Consider the following 12,921-nt stretch of genomic DNA (forward strand, 5'->3'; position numbering starts at 1 on the left):
AGTCGTGCAGGCAGGTTTAGTAAATGCCCATACGCAGTGACACACACAGACACGAGACGGCCAAAGCTGGAAGAAATGATGTAATGTCCTTTCGTGTACACGCATAATCAAACGATTTTAAACGTACAATCGTCAGCTGCGGTCCGGCTATGTAAGAATAGCACAATATAAACACCACATACTTTGCCACCCGTTTGGCCACTCTCAAACTTTAGTGTATTTTCTTCTCTCTCTGATTTGTTTTGCACACAGGCCTGATTGGATTCTGTTAGTAAATACATTCTCCACTACCATAATAAGTGGTCTCCTAATTGCGCTGAGGTAGTCCCATAGAAACTATATCAGTTTTCCAGACCAGTTACAGACAGTGCAGACTGTGGCCGATAGCCGATTTAATTGGCACAGCGGCGCTTTGATCTATACCGGATTAACCGAGGCCCGAAACGGGGGTTAGGCCCATTATTCTATTACAGAGTCTAGTTGAATTACACAATATCTAATTTCATGGTCAAATAGGCGAGAGAAATGATTTGAAAAGAGGTTCAATATGCCCATTTTTTAATAGACTATCAAAAGCCTGCTCATGCAGTTACACTTTTCTACAGGGGTAATTAAAACAGTATAATTTTAATCAATACCTACCTACTCCTTTGTTTAATGGCTCTGCGAGATGGTGAGAGACAGAACGGAGAGGACAGGCATTCCAGCAACGACGGGAACCCATAGGAACCGTCCAGGGTGCAAGCGCACAGACCGCGTGCACATAAAAAGAGAAGACGGATATCCCCTGCCTGAGGACACACCCTCCTCGCCCCCCACATACACAGCCTCTCGTCACTGGCTGGCATCCTTTTTCGCCGAGTTCTTTCCCACAGCCGATACGCACAGAGCCTTGCCCGGGACCTGGGTGATTCGGATCCGTAGCCCTGAGCGAAGTGACCACACCGGGTTGGAAAGCCTACGGAAAGAGTGAGGGACGCAGCATGCAGTGGATAAACAAGAGAGAGTAGAGTCTGGATTGGAAGAGGGAGATCCTATTTCATTTGGGTATCAATTTGAGTCCGTGGCGCAAAGAAGGAAAGGGTGTATGCGTATGGGTTTAGTTTGAAGGGCGAGTGCGTTGCGCATAGGGAGAGTGTAATTGGGATGAGAGCTCAAGTCAGGGAGCCAGCAGGTCTGACATTCAAAGCCTCTTAACGGCAGGTGGAGGGAAGATCGACCTGGTGGAGTGAGAGTGTTTTTTTTCTTCTGAGGAGAGACCCACCCTGGACACCGCACCAAGAGGGAGAAGCCGGGGAGAGGGGTCGAGGCGGGGCGGGCAGGCAGGAGGAACTCCACAAGGGGAACAATACAAGTTAGGCAATAATGCTTTCTCTCAAGCCTAGTACGAAACGATGAACTGGCGCTTAAAGATAGCCGAGAAAGGGATATTATAGAGAATAGGGGATACTGCCTCGTTGTTTGTCCTCGATCCTGTGACGTTGAGATGGAGAGAGAAAGAGCGCACGGACGAAATCCGGTTGATTGCTGCAGCGGAGGTACGAGGAGCTGCGCCAGGACGGAGATGAGGAGAGATCGGCGCTGGAGACAGCAGTGGACCGTGATTTTTCTCATCGCCCTCGCTCTGCAGCCGCAGGTAAGCCGCACCGATTAAGCGCTATTTTTGGCCGTTGTTTAAACCTGCCCTGACTTTTACAGTCGGTGTTTTCTTCCCACATAGTCAATCATTTTGCCCACATTCTACTTCCCTGTTTCTCTGGTCAATATGTCTACCTTTGCTTCTAATAGCGCGGTGCCCACCTGTTGTTGTGCGTCTTACTTGTCTGGTCATCCACTTGTTGCTCCATGGGCGTGTCCTTTCTTCTATAGGCTACATGATCAAATCTTCACCAAGCATGACCTTTCATTACACCAATGTTTGCTATTGGCAATCTAAGACTATTACACTGCAATTGATTTGTTTTCCTGTTGAAGAATGCTAGAAGACCCATCCACGAGGTGCCTTGTTTAAACCAGAACCTGCAGAGGGAAATGTTCTGAACACAGTCTCCTGTGGGCTCTAATGGTGTAAAAATACATCCTTTATGGGAGATAAACAAGCTAAACGTTATGGTGTCTGTGGACGGAGTAAGGCTGTCTTCTACGTGTTTACTACTACAGTGCACGCACAAGTCAACCTTGTGAACATTATGAACACAATCACACGATGAAAGGGGATTCACGGGAATTGTTGGTCAGTCTGTGTGTGTGTGTGTTGCGTGGTTGTACTTGTAATGTGTGTGTGTGTGTGTTTGTTCACGTGTCTTACAGTCAGTGCCTCCCTTCCTTTCCTCACACAAATGTAGTCCATCCTCTCTCTCTACAGTATGTAAAAGCTCTGCAGACGACCAGGAATAGTCCAGCATAGTATAAATCAAAATCAAATCAAATTTTATTGGTCACGTACACGTGTTGACCCGTTCGGTCTTGTCTTGTCAGGTCTTACCAGCGTCTTATTAAATGATTGCATCTGAGCTTCCTCGAGTGTGCGGCTCTCCTTTCATTTCTCGAGTGTTCTACGTCGCCAGCCAGCACCTCGCCTAAATAGCTGTGCATTTCTTTCACCTCCACATACACGTGTTTAGCAGATGTTATTGCAGGTGTAGCGAAATGCTTGTGTTTCTAGCTCCAACAGTGCAGTCATATCTAAAAAGTCACATCTAACAACTTCACAACAATACACACAGTACACACACATCTAAGTAAAAGTGGAATTAAGAATACATAAATATATGGACGAGCAATGTCAGAGCGGCATAGACTAAGATACAGTAGAATAGAATACAGTATATACATATGAGATGAGTAATGCAAAATATGTAAACATTATTCAAGTGATTAGTGTTTCATTTATTAAAGTGGCCTGTGATTTCAAGTCTATGTATATAGGCATCAGCCTGTAATATGCTAGTGACGGCTATTTAACAGTCTGATGGCCTTGAGATAGAAGCTGTTTTTCTGTCTCTCGGTCACAGCTTTGATGCACCTGTATTGACCTCGCCTTCTGGATGATAGTGGAGTGCATGCAGTGGCTCGAGTGGTTGTTGTCCTTGATGATCTTTTTGGCCTTCCTGTGACATCGGGTGCTGAAGATGTCCTGGAGGATAGGTAGTTTTCCCCCGGTGATGCGTTGGGCAGGCTACACCACTCGCCGGAGAGCCCTGTGGTTGCGGGAGGAGCAGTTGCCGTACCAGCTGGTGATACCGCCTAACAGGATGCTCTCAATTGTGCATCTGTAAAAGTTTGTAAGGGTTTTAGGTGCCAAGCCAAATTTCTTCAGCCTCCTGAATGGGTGAACCATTTGAGTTTGTCACTGATGTGTACGCTGAGGAACTACCTTATAAGCTACCTTATAGTTGTAATAACTATGTAATAATGAGTTTGATTCAAAAACACGACATTCAAACCACTATGACCACATAGAAAACCAATTCACATTCAGTCAAATTGGACATAGGCCTGTCACATTCAAGTTCAAGTTCACACAGACCAAGAGCGAAAGCCTGGAGGTAGAGTGCTGGCTGAATGTGTTCTCTACTCTTCCCCTCCCAGACCCACCCCCAGGCTATGGTTGTCGGCCTAAAAGGGCCCCCAACTGGCGGAGTGACACAGCCCTCAGTGCAGGGGCAAGATTAGAACGTTCTGTGTGTGTGTGTGTGTGTGTGTGTGTGTGTGTGTGTGTGTGCATTTATGTGAAATGAGATGCCCATGTGTGTGTGTGTGTGCGTGCGTGTGTGTGTGCGTGCACGCGCGTGTGTGTGTGTGGATTCATGGACTGGGGTGTGTGTGTTGGGCCAGCGGCCACAGCCGTGTAGCACTGGGGCATGTGAATGATCCACATGGATCTCTGCACCCAACTCTGAAGCTCTTCACTAATATAACATCCCTTCCGCTACTGCAGTACGATGCAGACCTTTCTACTGTGCTGTGGGACATTTATAATGTAGGATCAGCACAGGAGAGTTGATATACTGCATCCATTTCAGCATTGAAGACACTATAACATGTAACAGTAGAGGTCTGGGGATGTGTCAAATTCAGTGCAATGCAGATAAGAGCATTCAGGATGATATATTAATGTTGTTTGATACAGTGTATAATGTTGTTCTGATATTACTCTGTTATTACAGAACAGTCAAGATAGTGCCATATTTAACAGTGTTAAAAGTTAAGTGTTTAAAACCTCTTAAACCCCCTATTTGATTTTAAAAAATTCAATTCAGTCTGGTATGAGAACGGTAGCCCCTATCTGCAAAATCAGGGTGTCTGCAGAAAGCTGAATATATTGGCTATTGATCTGTGCCTTAAAATCTTTGGTGTGACTTACTACCATATATGGGCATACAAATGTATAAGGGCAGGCCGAGCCAAAGACCTAATTTCAAGATGGCTGTTACCTACATTCGGGTTAGCTTTGTGAAGCACAAACGAAATAAAGACCTAATACGTTGATTCACACCGAAAGCCGGGACTCCACAGATCATGAGGATGTCTTATTTGCCTACCTGTGACCTACCGTTTTTGATCACCAGCCCCGAGAGTACTTTTTTTTCTCTACTCAACGTTTTCACCAAACAGCCATAATTTTACACGGTAAGCTTCCTTTTGGTCTGTGCTTGAGCTATAGCGACAAAGGTGGTATGACAATCCTTAGGTTGGTAGGATCAAATCTAGCCTATTTCCAATGTTATCTGATGATGTATGACTTAATGGCAACGAATATCGAATATCGACCGAGTGACTATATCTTTGCGCATGAAAAATATGATGAAAACATTTGGATATCCCCTGTATGTCCACCGACACCACCACAATGTTTGAGAGAGGTTGGTGTTGTAGAAATGTTTTTTATTTTTTTATAGTGAACAATAACTTTTTAGGCATATCCAGTGCGTGCAACCACATTTGGAGATTTTGGAGAGGTTGAAAGGACACTTGAATGTCCCCTGGACACCTCATAACACCACAATGTTTGAGTCAGGTTGATATGGTAATTGATATGGAAATTGTGTTTTCATACTGAACAAATAGCATTTAGGGATTGCCAATATGTGATAGCACTGGAATTATCTCATTTACAGACATATGTCACTTTGGAGAGGTTTAGGGACACTTGGATACGCTCCGTGTCCATACCTGACATCACTTACTAAAACATCTGTCCATTTCCAGTTGTTAGGTCGATCAATCCCATTTTTTTTCTCTGATATTGCTCACATGTTGTGGAAAGCCATCTGATGTGTTTCCAGCTCTGGGCATCAATAATTCACTTATAGCTTGTCAATAAAAGATTACTTTAAAATTAGAAAAAAAACTGTTATTTTGTGTGTGCTTGATCTTGTGTATTCTGAACTATGTAACTCCTACCTTCTGATCATTTCCTCGTCTCCCAGATGTCTTCTTAAAAATACGTTTTGGCATGTCAGAATCATGTAATTACACATGAATAGCAGTTACTTTTGGGTATGTCTTTTTAGGCGAAAATCTACATTTTGCCATTACATCTAAGAGGTTTTAATAGAGTTAGTAAGTGTACAATCCAACCGGGTTCATCCAGGGTCAGGTTGTGGTCCTGGTCTCACCCTGTTTTTGGGTTCATTGGGGACTTAATTACCACAGCTCTCCATGGTGATGCTCGAGGCTGAGCGCTTGGAGCGGTCAGATGGAGCGCTGAAACCCAGGTATGCCCGGAATGGCTGAGAAAGGGGGGGGGGGAGAGGAAGAAAGGAGGATGCAGAGTGATGAGTGGGACTGTATCTCCACAGGCTGTTTGATGTAGGAGAGTTTAGCCCCCTAGCCCAGGGACAGGGGCAAGTGAGGGACAGAATACAACAGCACAATGGGCTGACTTACCAGCTATTCTTCTAAATGGCTTTAGTCACGTTGTCAAGACTATTACACCGTTATTCGTTATTGCATAATTTCATTGTGTGTGTGTGTGACGTGTGTGTATGTGACGTGTGTTTGATGTGTGTGTGGTTTGTGCTTTAATAGTGGTTGGAAATCCTAACCATTATTTCCTTGCCATACAACACACAAACATACACAAACACACACCTGTCCCTCTGGGGGGGCTTGTTAGCTCTACCAGCTTGTCTGTCCCCTTCTGCACCCAGCTGAGAAGAATATGCTTTGTAGGCTCTAGGAAAAGGGAGAGGGAGAGATGGAGAACGAGAGAGACAGAGAGAGGGAGAAAGAGGGAGAAAGAGAGATGAAAAGAAGAATGGCAGAGAAGAAGAGCTGGTGCAGAGAGAAAGAGCGAGGGCAAGAGTTGCAGCCTGTTCCCAGATAGAGGAGGAAGTGGAGTAGAAGGACCGAGAAACCGTGGCCAGGTTCCCAGTGTCTGAGTCCCACTGGGGAGAGAGGGAGAGAAAAGAAGGGAGGGGTACTGATACAGGAGAAGAAAGAAAGGAAGGCGCTAGATGGAGAGGTATAGGAAGGGCATGACACAGGGGAGGGGAGAGGTGAAAGAGGAAGATAAAGAGAGCGAGGGAGGGAGTAGGGTAAATAAGCTAGGAGGGAAAGATGGAGACAGATAGAGGGAGATAAATGGACAGATACGGAGAGAGGGATTGCTGGAGTGGGGGCGTGTCTCTCCATTGGGATGAAGGGATTTGATTGATGGGGTGTGTGAATCAATGTTGTTTTTCCTTTCTCAATCACCCTCTCTTTTTATACCACTTAGAAAAGGATGACAGTAGAGAGGGGGAGAGAGAGAGAGAGAGAGAGAGAGAGAGAGAGAGAGAGAGAGAGAGAGAGAGAAAATGCTATCCATAGAATCCCATTGCTGGAAAGCACTGGGATGAAATGCGATACTCCACCCATTGATCAGGTGTATTCATCACATTCATTAACGTTTTTTCAACAAACCAGTTGTTTTTGTTTCCGTAGATTCACCCTCTCTTTGGGTGGTGTATATGATTCTGTGTGTGTGTGTGTGAGTTATACCTCATCCTAACTCTCCTGTCTCCCTCTCTCTCCAGGCTGTGTGTGTGTGTGTGAGTTATACCTCATCCTAACTCTCCTGTCTCCCTCTCTCTCCAGGCTGTGTGTGTGTGTGAGTTATACCTCATCCTAACTCTCCTGTCTCCCTCTCTCTCCAGGCTGTGTGTGTGTGAGTTATACCTCATCCTAACTCTCCTGTCTCCCTCTCTCTTCAGGCTGTGTGTGTGTGTGTTATACCTCATTCTAACTCTCCTGTCTCCCTCTCTCTCCAGGCTGTGTGTGTGTGAGTTATACCTCATCCTAACTCTCCTGTCTCCCTCTCTCTCCAGGCTGTGTGTGTGTGTGTGAGTTATACCTCATCCCAACTCTCCTGTCTCCCTCTCTCTCCAGGCTGTGTGTGTGTGTGAGTTATACCTCATCCTAACTCTCCTGTCTCCCTCTCTCTCCAGGCTGTGTGTGTGTGTGAGTTATACCTCATCCTAACTCTCCTGTCTCCCTCTCTCTCCAGGCTGTGTGTGTGTGAGTTATACCTCATCCTAACTCTCCTGTCTCCCTCTCTCTTCAGGCTGTGTGTGTGTGTTATACCTCATTCTAACTCTCCTGTCTCCCTCTCTCTCCAGGCTGTGTGTGTGTGAGTTATACCTCATCCTAACTCTCCTGTCTCCCTCTCTCTCCAGGCTGTGTGTGTGTGTGTGAGTTATACCTCATCCCAACTCTCCTGTCTCCCTCTCTCTCCAGGCTGTGTGTGTGTGAGTTATACCTCATCCTAACTCTCCTGTCTCCCTCTCTCTCCAGGCTGTGTGTGTGTGTGTGTGTGTGTGAGTTATACCTCATCCTAACTCTCCTGTCTCCCTCTCTCTCCAGGCTGTGTGTGTGTGTGAGTTATACCTCATCCTAACTCTCCTTTCTCCCTCTCTCTCCAGGCTGTGTGTGTGTGTGTGTGTGTGTGTGTGTGTGTGTGTGCGTGTGTGTGTGTGTGTGTGTGTGTGTGTGTGTGTGTGTGAGTTATACCTCATCCTAACTCTCTCCTGTCTCCCTCTCTCTCCAGGCTGTGTGTGTGTGTGAGTTATACCTCATCCTAACTCTCCTTTCTCCCTCTCTCTCCAGGCTGTGTGTGCAGTGGGGATGTTTGAGCTCCAGATCCGTCACTTCCAGAACCCCCAAGGTGTGCTGCAGAGTGGAGAGTGCTGTGACCTCCAGGCCACCGAGGGGCAGCGCTGCTCTCTCAGGGACCAGTGTGACACCTTCTTCAAGGCCTGCCTCAAGGAGTACCAGGCCCGCGTCGTCCCCACCGGAGCCTGCACCTTCGGGGCGGGCAGCACCACCGTCCTGGGGGGCAACACCCAGTCCCTCCGTCATCAAGGTCACGATGGAGGAGGGGGAGGAGGAGGAGGGGATGTCACTACAGGACACATTGTCATTCCCTTCAAATACGCCTGGCCGGTGAGTATAGAAGTGGAGCTACAATGTGGTTACCATGGTAACGTGTTGCGGTTCAAGTAGGTTAACACTCACAGAGACCTGTGACAGTGTTGACACTAGCTCTTAGCATTCAGTCAAGAGGCTTTGCTCCTATTTGCACAAGCTAGTGGCAGTTTTCTGCTCGTCTAAACACGGGCACTGGGTGCGATGCTGAGATGATGCTTTTTCTCCCTCCTCTCTCTCTCTCTCTATCTCTCTCCCTCATTCTCCCTCTGTCTCTCTTTATCCATCCCTTTCTCTCTCTCCTCCTAAACTCTTCCCTGTTGCGTTTTTTTTCTCTCCGTTAAAGTCCCTGATATCGCTCCTCTCTGTCTGACTTTGTGTATCGACTTGCCTGTGTCTGTATCAGATACGGAGTCCAGGCTGGGGGCTACGACTCGTGTACTCATTAAAGAGCAGGCCTATTAATCGCACATTAGACCCATCGATAATCCAATTCTATCTCTCTCGTCTTCCGTCCCCCATAAGGAGGACCCAAACAATACAGGAAGAGGGGAAAATAGAAACAACAAATACAATTAAGAGTAATTTTGAAGCCTTGAGGTTGAGTGGAGGGCTTGAGGGGGGATAGAAAAGCCCCCTGACCAAAGACTGTCCAAGTCTGTTGGTTCTGGCTCACATAGGTTTGTGTATTGCTGCTGCTCACAAATATGTTGTTCTATTTGACTGTTACTAAGCCCTGAGATGTTCGCTAGGGGGGTGAGAGGGGGGGAGGTGGGAGGCTTGGAAAGGGACTGGAAAGACATCTGGAGGGGGGTGAAAGCTTTTAGCTGGTGGTAGAGAGCACTAAAGTCCTCAACGAGCAGTCTCCCCCCCCCCGACCCCATTTCCATCCTTTCATTCCGTCCTTCCGTCCCTTCATCCACGCCCATTAGAAGTAGTTCCCTGTTTGTTTTTTTACTATAATTAATGTCTGTTTGCCCGAAGTCGTTTCAGGGCCAGAGCCACAGCGAGTATCCCTTTTAGATGACTTGGCACACGCAGGACGACTGATCCACATTGTCTTCCTTCCTGAGATGGGAGCGCTTGTTTATTTCAACGTTATGCTGTCTCAATGCGAGCGGTCTATATTTGATTAAGGTCTGGAATGCTTCGTCTCTGACCTCCTCCGTGAGGTTGAATGGTTATTCATAATGAAAGTATTATAGTAATGGGGAACGAGAGCTGACGGTATGGTTGTAATTATATTCATATTGCCTAGTAATAATGTTTTTAATATTGTGCAAAGCCCTGGTGGAGATTTAGAGGCGGACGGGGAATAAGGCTGGTCATGCTCACCAGCTGGTCTGGTGTTGGAGCGCACAGGTCTGTGTGTCCTGGCTTCAGGCATCTGGAACACATGCACGCACGTTTATCCGCCTTTATCCGCCTCACGTTAATCGGTATCAGTCCATTCGCCCGTGGAAGTGTGTCTTCATACACGGTCCGTGTCAGCGACTCTCCTCCATGTTGGGGAGGCGTGTGAGTGGCAGGTATGAGTGTGAGAAAATTCTCCAGCAGAAAGTCTTGTCTGGATCAGTTTCAGGACCTGGCCGTGGGGCGGGCTGGGCTGCAGGGGGAAGGAGGGGGGGGGGGGGGACTCCGAGGCAGGCCAGCATCTCTATGGGGATGGCTTTATTTTTTATTTAACCTTTATATAACCAGGAAGGGCTCATTGAGATTAAAATCTCTTTTTCTAGAGCGCCCTGGCCAAGATAGGCAGCACCAAGTCATTACAAAAAATTACAGACAGACAACATGAAAAACTACAAGTAATCTAGTAAAAACCATTGATTTCACAAGAGTATAAAACAGTAAATTAAAAACATTGACAGGTCAGGGAATCAGCCTCAAAATCCTTCATCGGTGATTTAAAAACACATATCTGGACGAGTTCTTCCAGTTTAAAAGTATTTTGTAAGGCGTTCCAAGACGATGGCGCAGAGTTCATGAAAGCCCTTTTACGAAATTCAGTTTGGACATTTGGAACAGTTAGCAGGATAAAGTCCATCGAACGAAGAGAGTACCCACCACATAAAAATGCACAAATAAAAAGGTAGTAAACCCAAAATGGCTTTGTAAATAAAAGTATACCAGTGACTGAGCCTACGAGTGACTAGAGAAGGCCAGCCAACCCTGGTATACAAAGTGCAGTGGTGCGTAAGGGTTTTGCAGTTTAAAATAAATCTCAAAGTGCCATGGTAAAGAGTGTCAATTGATCTCAAACACTGAGCGGAAGCATTTATATATAAAATATCCCCATAGTCTAGTAAAGGCATAAATGTAGCTGATCCTAGCCTCCTTCTGACTTCAAAAGAAAAACAGGCCTTATTCCTAAAATAAAATACCAATTTCAGCTTCAATTTTTTGTAAGTTGTTGAATATGCAATTTAAAAGAGAGGCCGTCATCAATTAAAATTCCAAGATATTTATATGAGGTTACAACCTCGATCTCCTTGCCCTGACAGGTAGTAATAGGTGAAAAGTTCAGAGGTCTATTTCTTGCATTAGAAAACACCATTAGTTTAGTTTTCTCAGTATTGTGGATAAGCTTCAATTGACACAAGGTATGTTGAACAGTATAAAAGCAGTTTGCATGTTCTGGAAAGCTTTTGTAAGAGACGAGGCACAACAGTAAATAACAGTATCATCAGCATAAAAATGAAGTTGTGCATTTTGGTCATTTTTGTCTAAATAATTTATATAGATAGTGAATAAGAGAGGACCAAGTACAGAGCCTTGGGGCACACCATTCAAGACAAACAATTTAACAGACATAAGCCCATCAAATTGAGTGCACTGAGTTCTAACAGACAGATAGTTAGCAAACCATCCAACTGCATGCTCCAAAAGATCTGGCCATCTCTGGGAGGTAGGGGAGAGGCCGTGGGGGGGAGACAGGGGGGGGGGTGCTCAGGCAGTATTCTGATCCCTCTGCCCCAGGTGAGGGGGATGAACAGGTGAGCACAGTCATTATGAGGAAAGGTGAGCTCTCTTTATCTCCTGCCCCTGCTCTTTCTCTCCACTCATCTATTCATGGAAGTGTGTGTGTGTGTATGTGTGTGTGTGTGTGTGTGTGTGTGTGTGTGTGTGTGTGTGTGTGTTTGTGTGCGCACATGTGTCTCCCAGCCCCTCACTGTCTAATCATATGGACTAAAGTATTTGGCTGCAGTTTGACTCCCAAGTCCAGGGACAGCTAGCGGCCCAGTCTGGGACGTTTTAGCCAAGGCGTTTCCGTTCAGATATAAAATATCAAAGCATTTTAGAACCGTGAGGTCGTCTCTCTCAAGTCGCACGGTCTCTGCTGTTGTTTCCAACCTCATATCTGATTGGTGGAGGGGGGGGGGTTGTCTTTTTGTCGTTGTCTATGTGGCAGAGGAAACTTACACTGTTTCTGAATGAATGGAAGGAGTGAATAGGCGGCACACCAAAAGGAGTTGCCAGGCAGCTCTTAGACAAAGGTGCATTATAATCTCTCTAAAGCCTTGTTCCTCTCAAATTAATTTTTATTTGTATTTAAACCTTTATTTAACTAGGCAAGTCAGTTAAGAATCATATCTGTAGATCTGCTCTGCCTGACTTGAACTTTCGGGCTCCCGTTGACATCTATGTTACAGTATGATGTTTTGCTGTCTACTCCCAACAACTTCTCCCATCGTGCTGTTGTTGCCTTGGGCTGGCTTTAGAGGAAGGGCTTGGGCTTAGTCTTTTGTTAAGAGTCCTGTGACAAATGACTTTGTGATAGGCACTAAACAAACGGCATTAAAAAGAACGGAACGGGCTGTGGTCCCCATCTCTTCATCTTAGGCCAATCTTAGGTCAATCATTCATAATCCTGACCTCAAGTGTTAAAGCCCCTAAATCTGATTCCAGGTCAGGTTCACTGCCAGAGGGAGAGAGCTCTCAGCTGTCGGGACTCGCGTTCAGAGTGCGTGCGTGTATGTGTGTGTGGTGTGTGTGTTTCGGTAACCATATCATCTGTAATAATGCCATTTTTTTTCACTCTCTTTCTTTCTTTTCTTTCTTCATTCGCTCCCACCACTTGCCTTATTTGTTCATAAAGTTTACTTAAAAAGACATGCTTGTACAGTATTGTGTTGTATGTTCAGGTTGTAGAGTGAAAGACTCAAACATACTGTTTACACGACTAACCTCGTGAATATGGGCCAGTCTTGTGAGGGCTGTAGTACCAGGAACCGTCAACAGTCAAAGGTCATAGATGAAATATGTCTCATAGTTCCCAAACTAGGGTTCTCAGGGTTGTCAATAGATGGCCACGCTAGAACGGACAAAAGAGGCATATATCCACAGAACTGTTGAGGAAGGACTACTATTTGATAACTAAGGGTTCGTGAGAGTTAGTGGTTAAAACGTCTAAATATATCAAACTAAAAATGGCCCTGCTGTCAAACACGCAAAATAGAGGATTTACGCACATGTCATTCAGCCAGTACTCTACTGTGTTCTAGGTTGGTT

General features: G+C 45.7%; 1 protein-coding gene across 1 annotated transcript in view; it reads left to right on the forward strand.

Annotated features, from left to right (window-relative positions):
- The first annotated feature begins 814 nt into the window (after nucleotides 1-814).
- Nucleotides 815-12,921, forward strand: part of LOC135546081 (protein jagged-1b-like) — a 48,613-nt gene continuing 36,506 nt past the window's right edge. Inside the window, exons 1-2 of the mRNA XM_064974215.1 lie at nucleotides 815-1,636; nucleotides 8,092-8,427. Coding sequence (XP_064830287.1) covers nucleotides 1,487-1,636; nucleotides 8,092-8,427 — 486 coding nt within the window. The 5' untranslated portion in view covers nucleotides 815-1,486. The remainder of the gene's footprint in view (nucleotides 1,637-8,091; nucleotides 8,428-12,921) is intronic.

The sequence above is a fragment of the Oncorhynchus masou genome, chromosome 9, assembly GCF_036934945.1.
Source record: "Oncorhynchus masou masou isolate Uvic2021 chromosome 9, UVic_Omas_1.1, whole genome shotgun sequence".
NCBI lineage: Eukaryota > Metazoa > Chordata > Actinopteri > Salmoniformes > Salmonidae > Oncorhynchus > Oncorhynchus masou.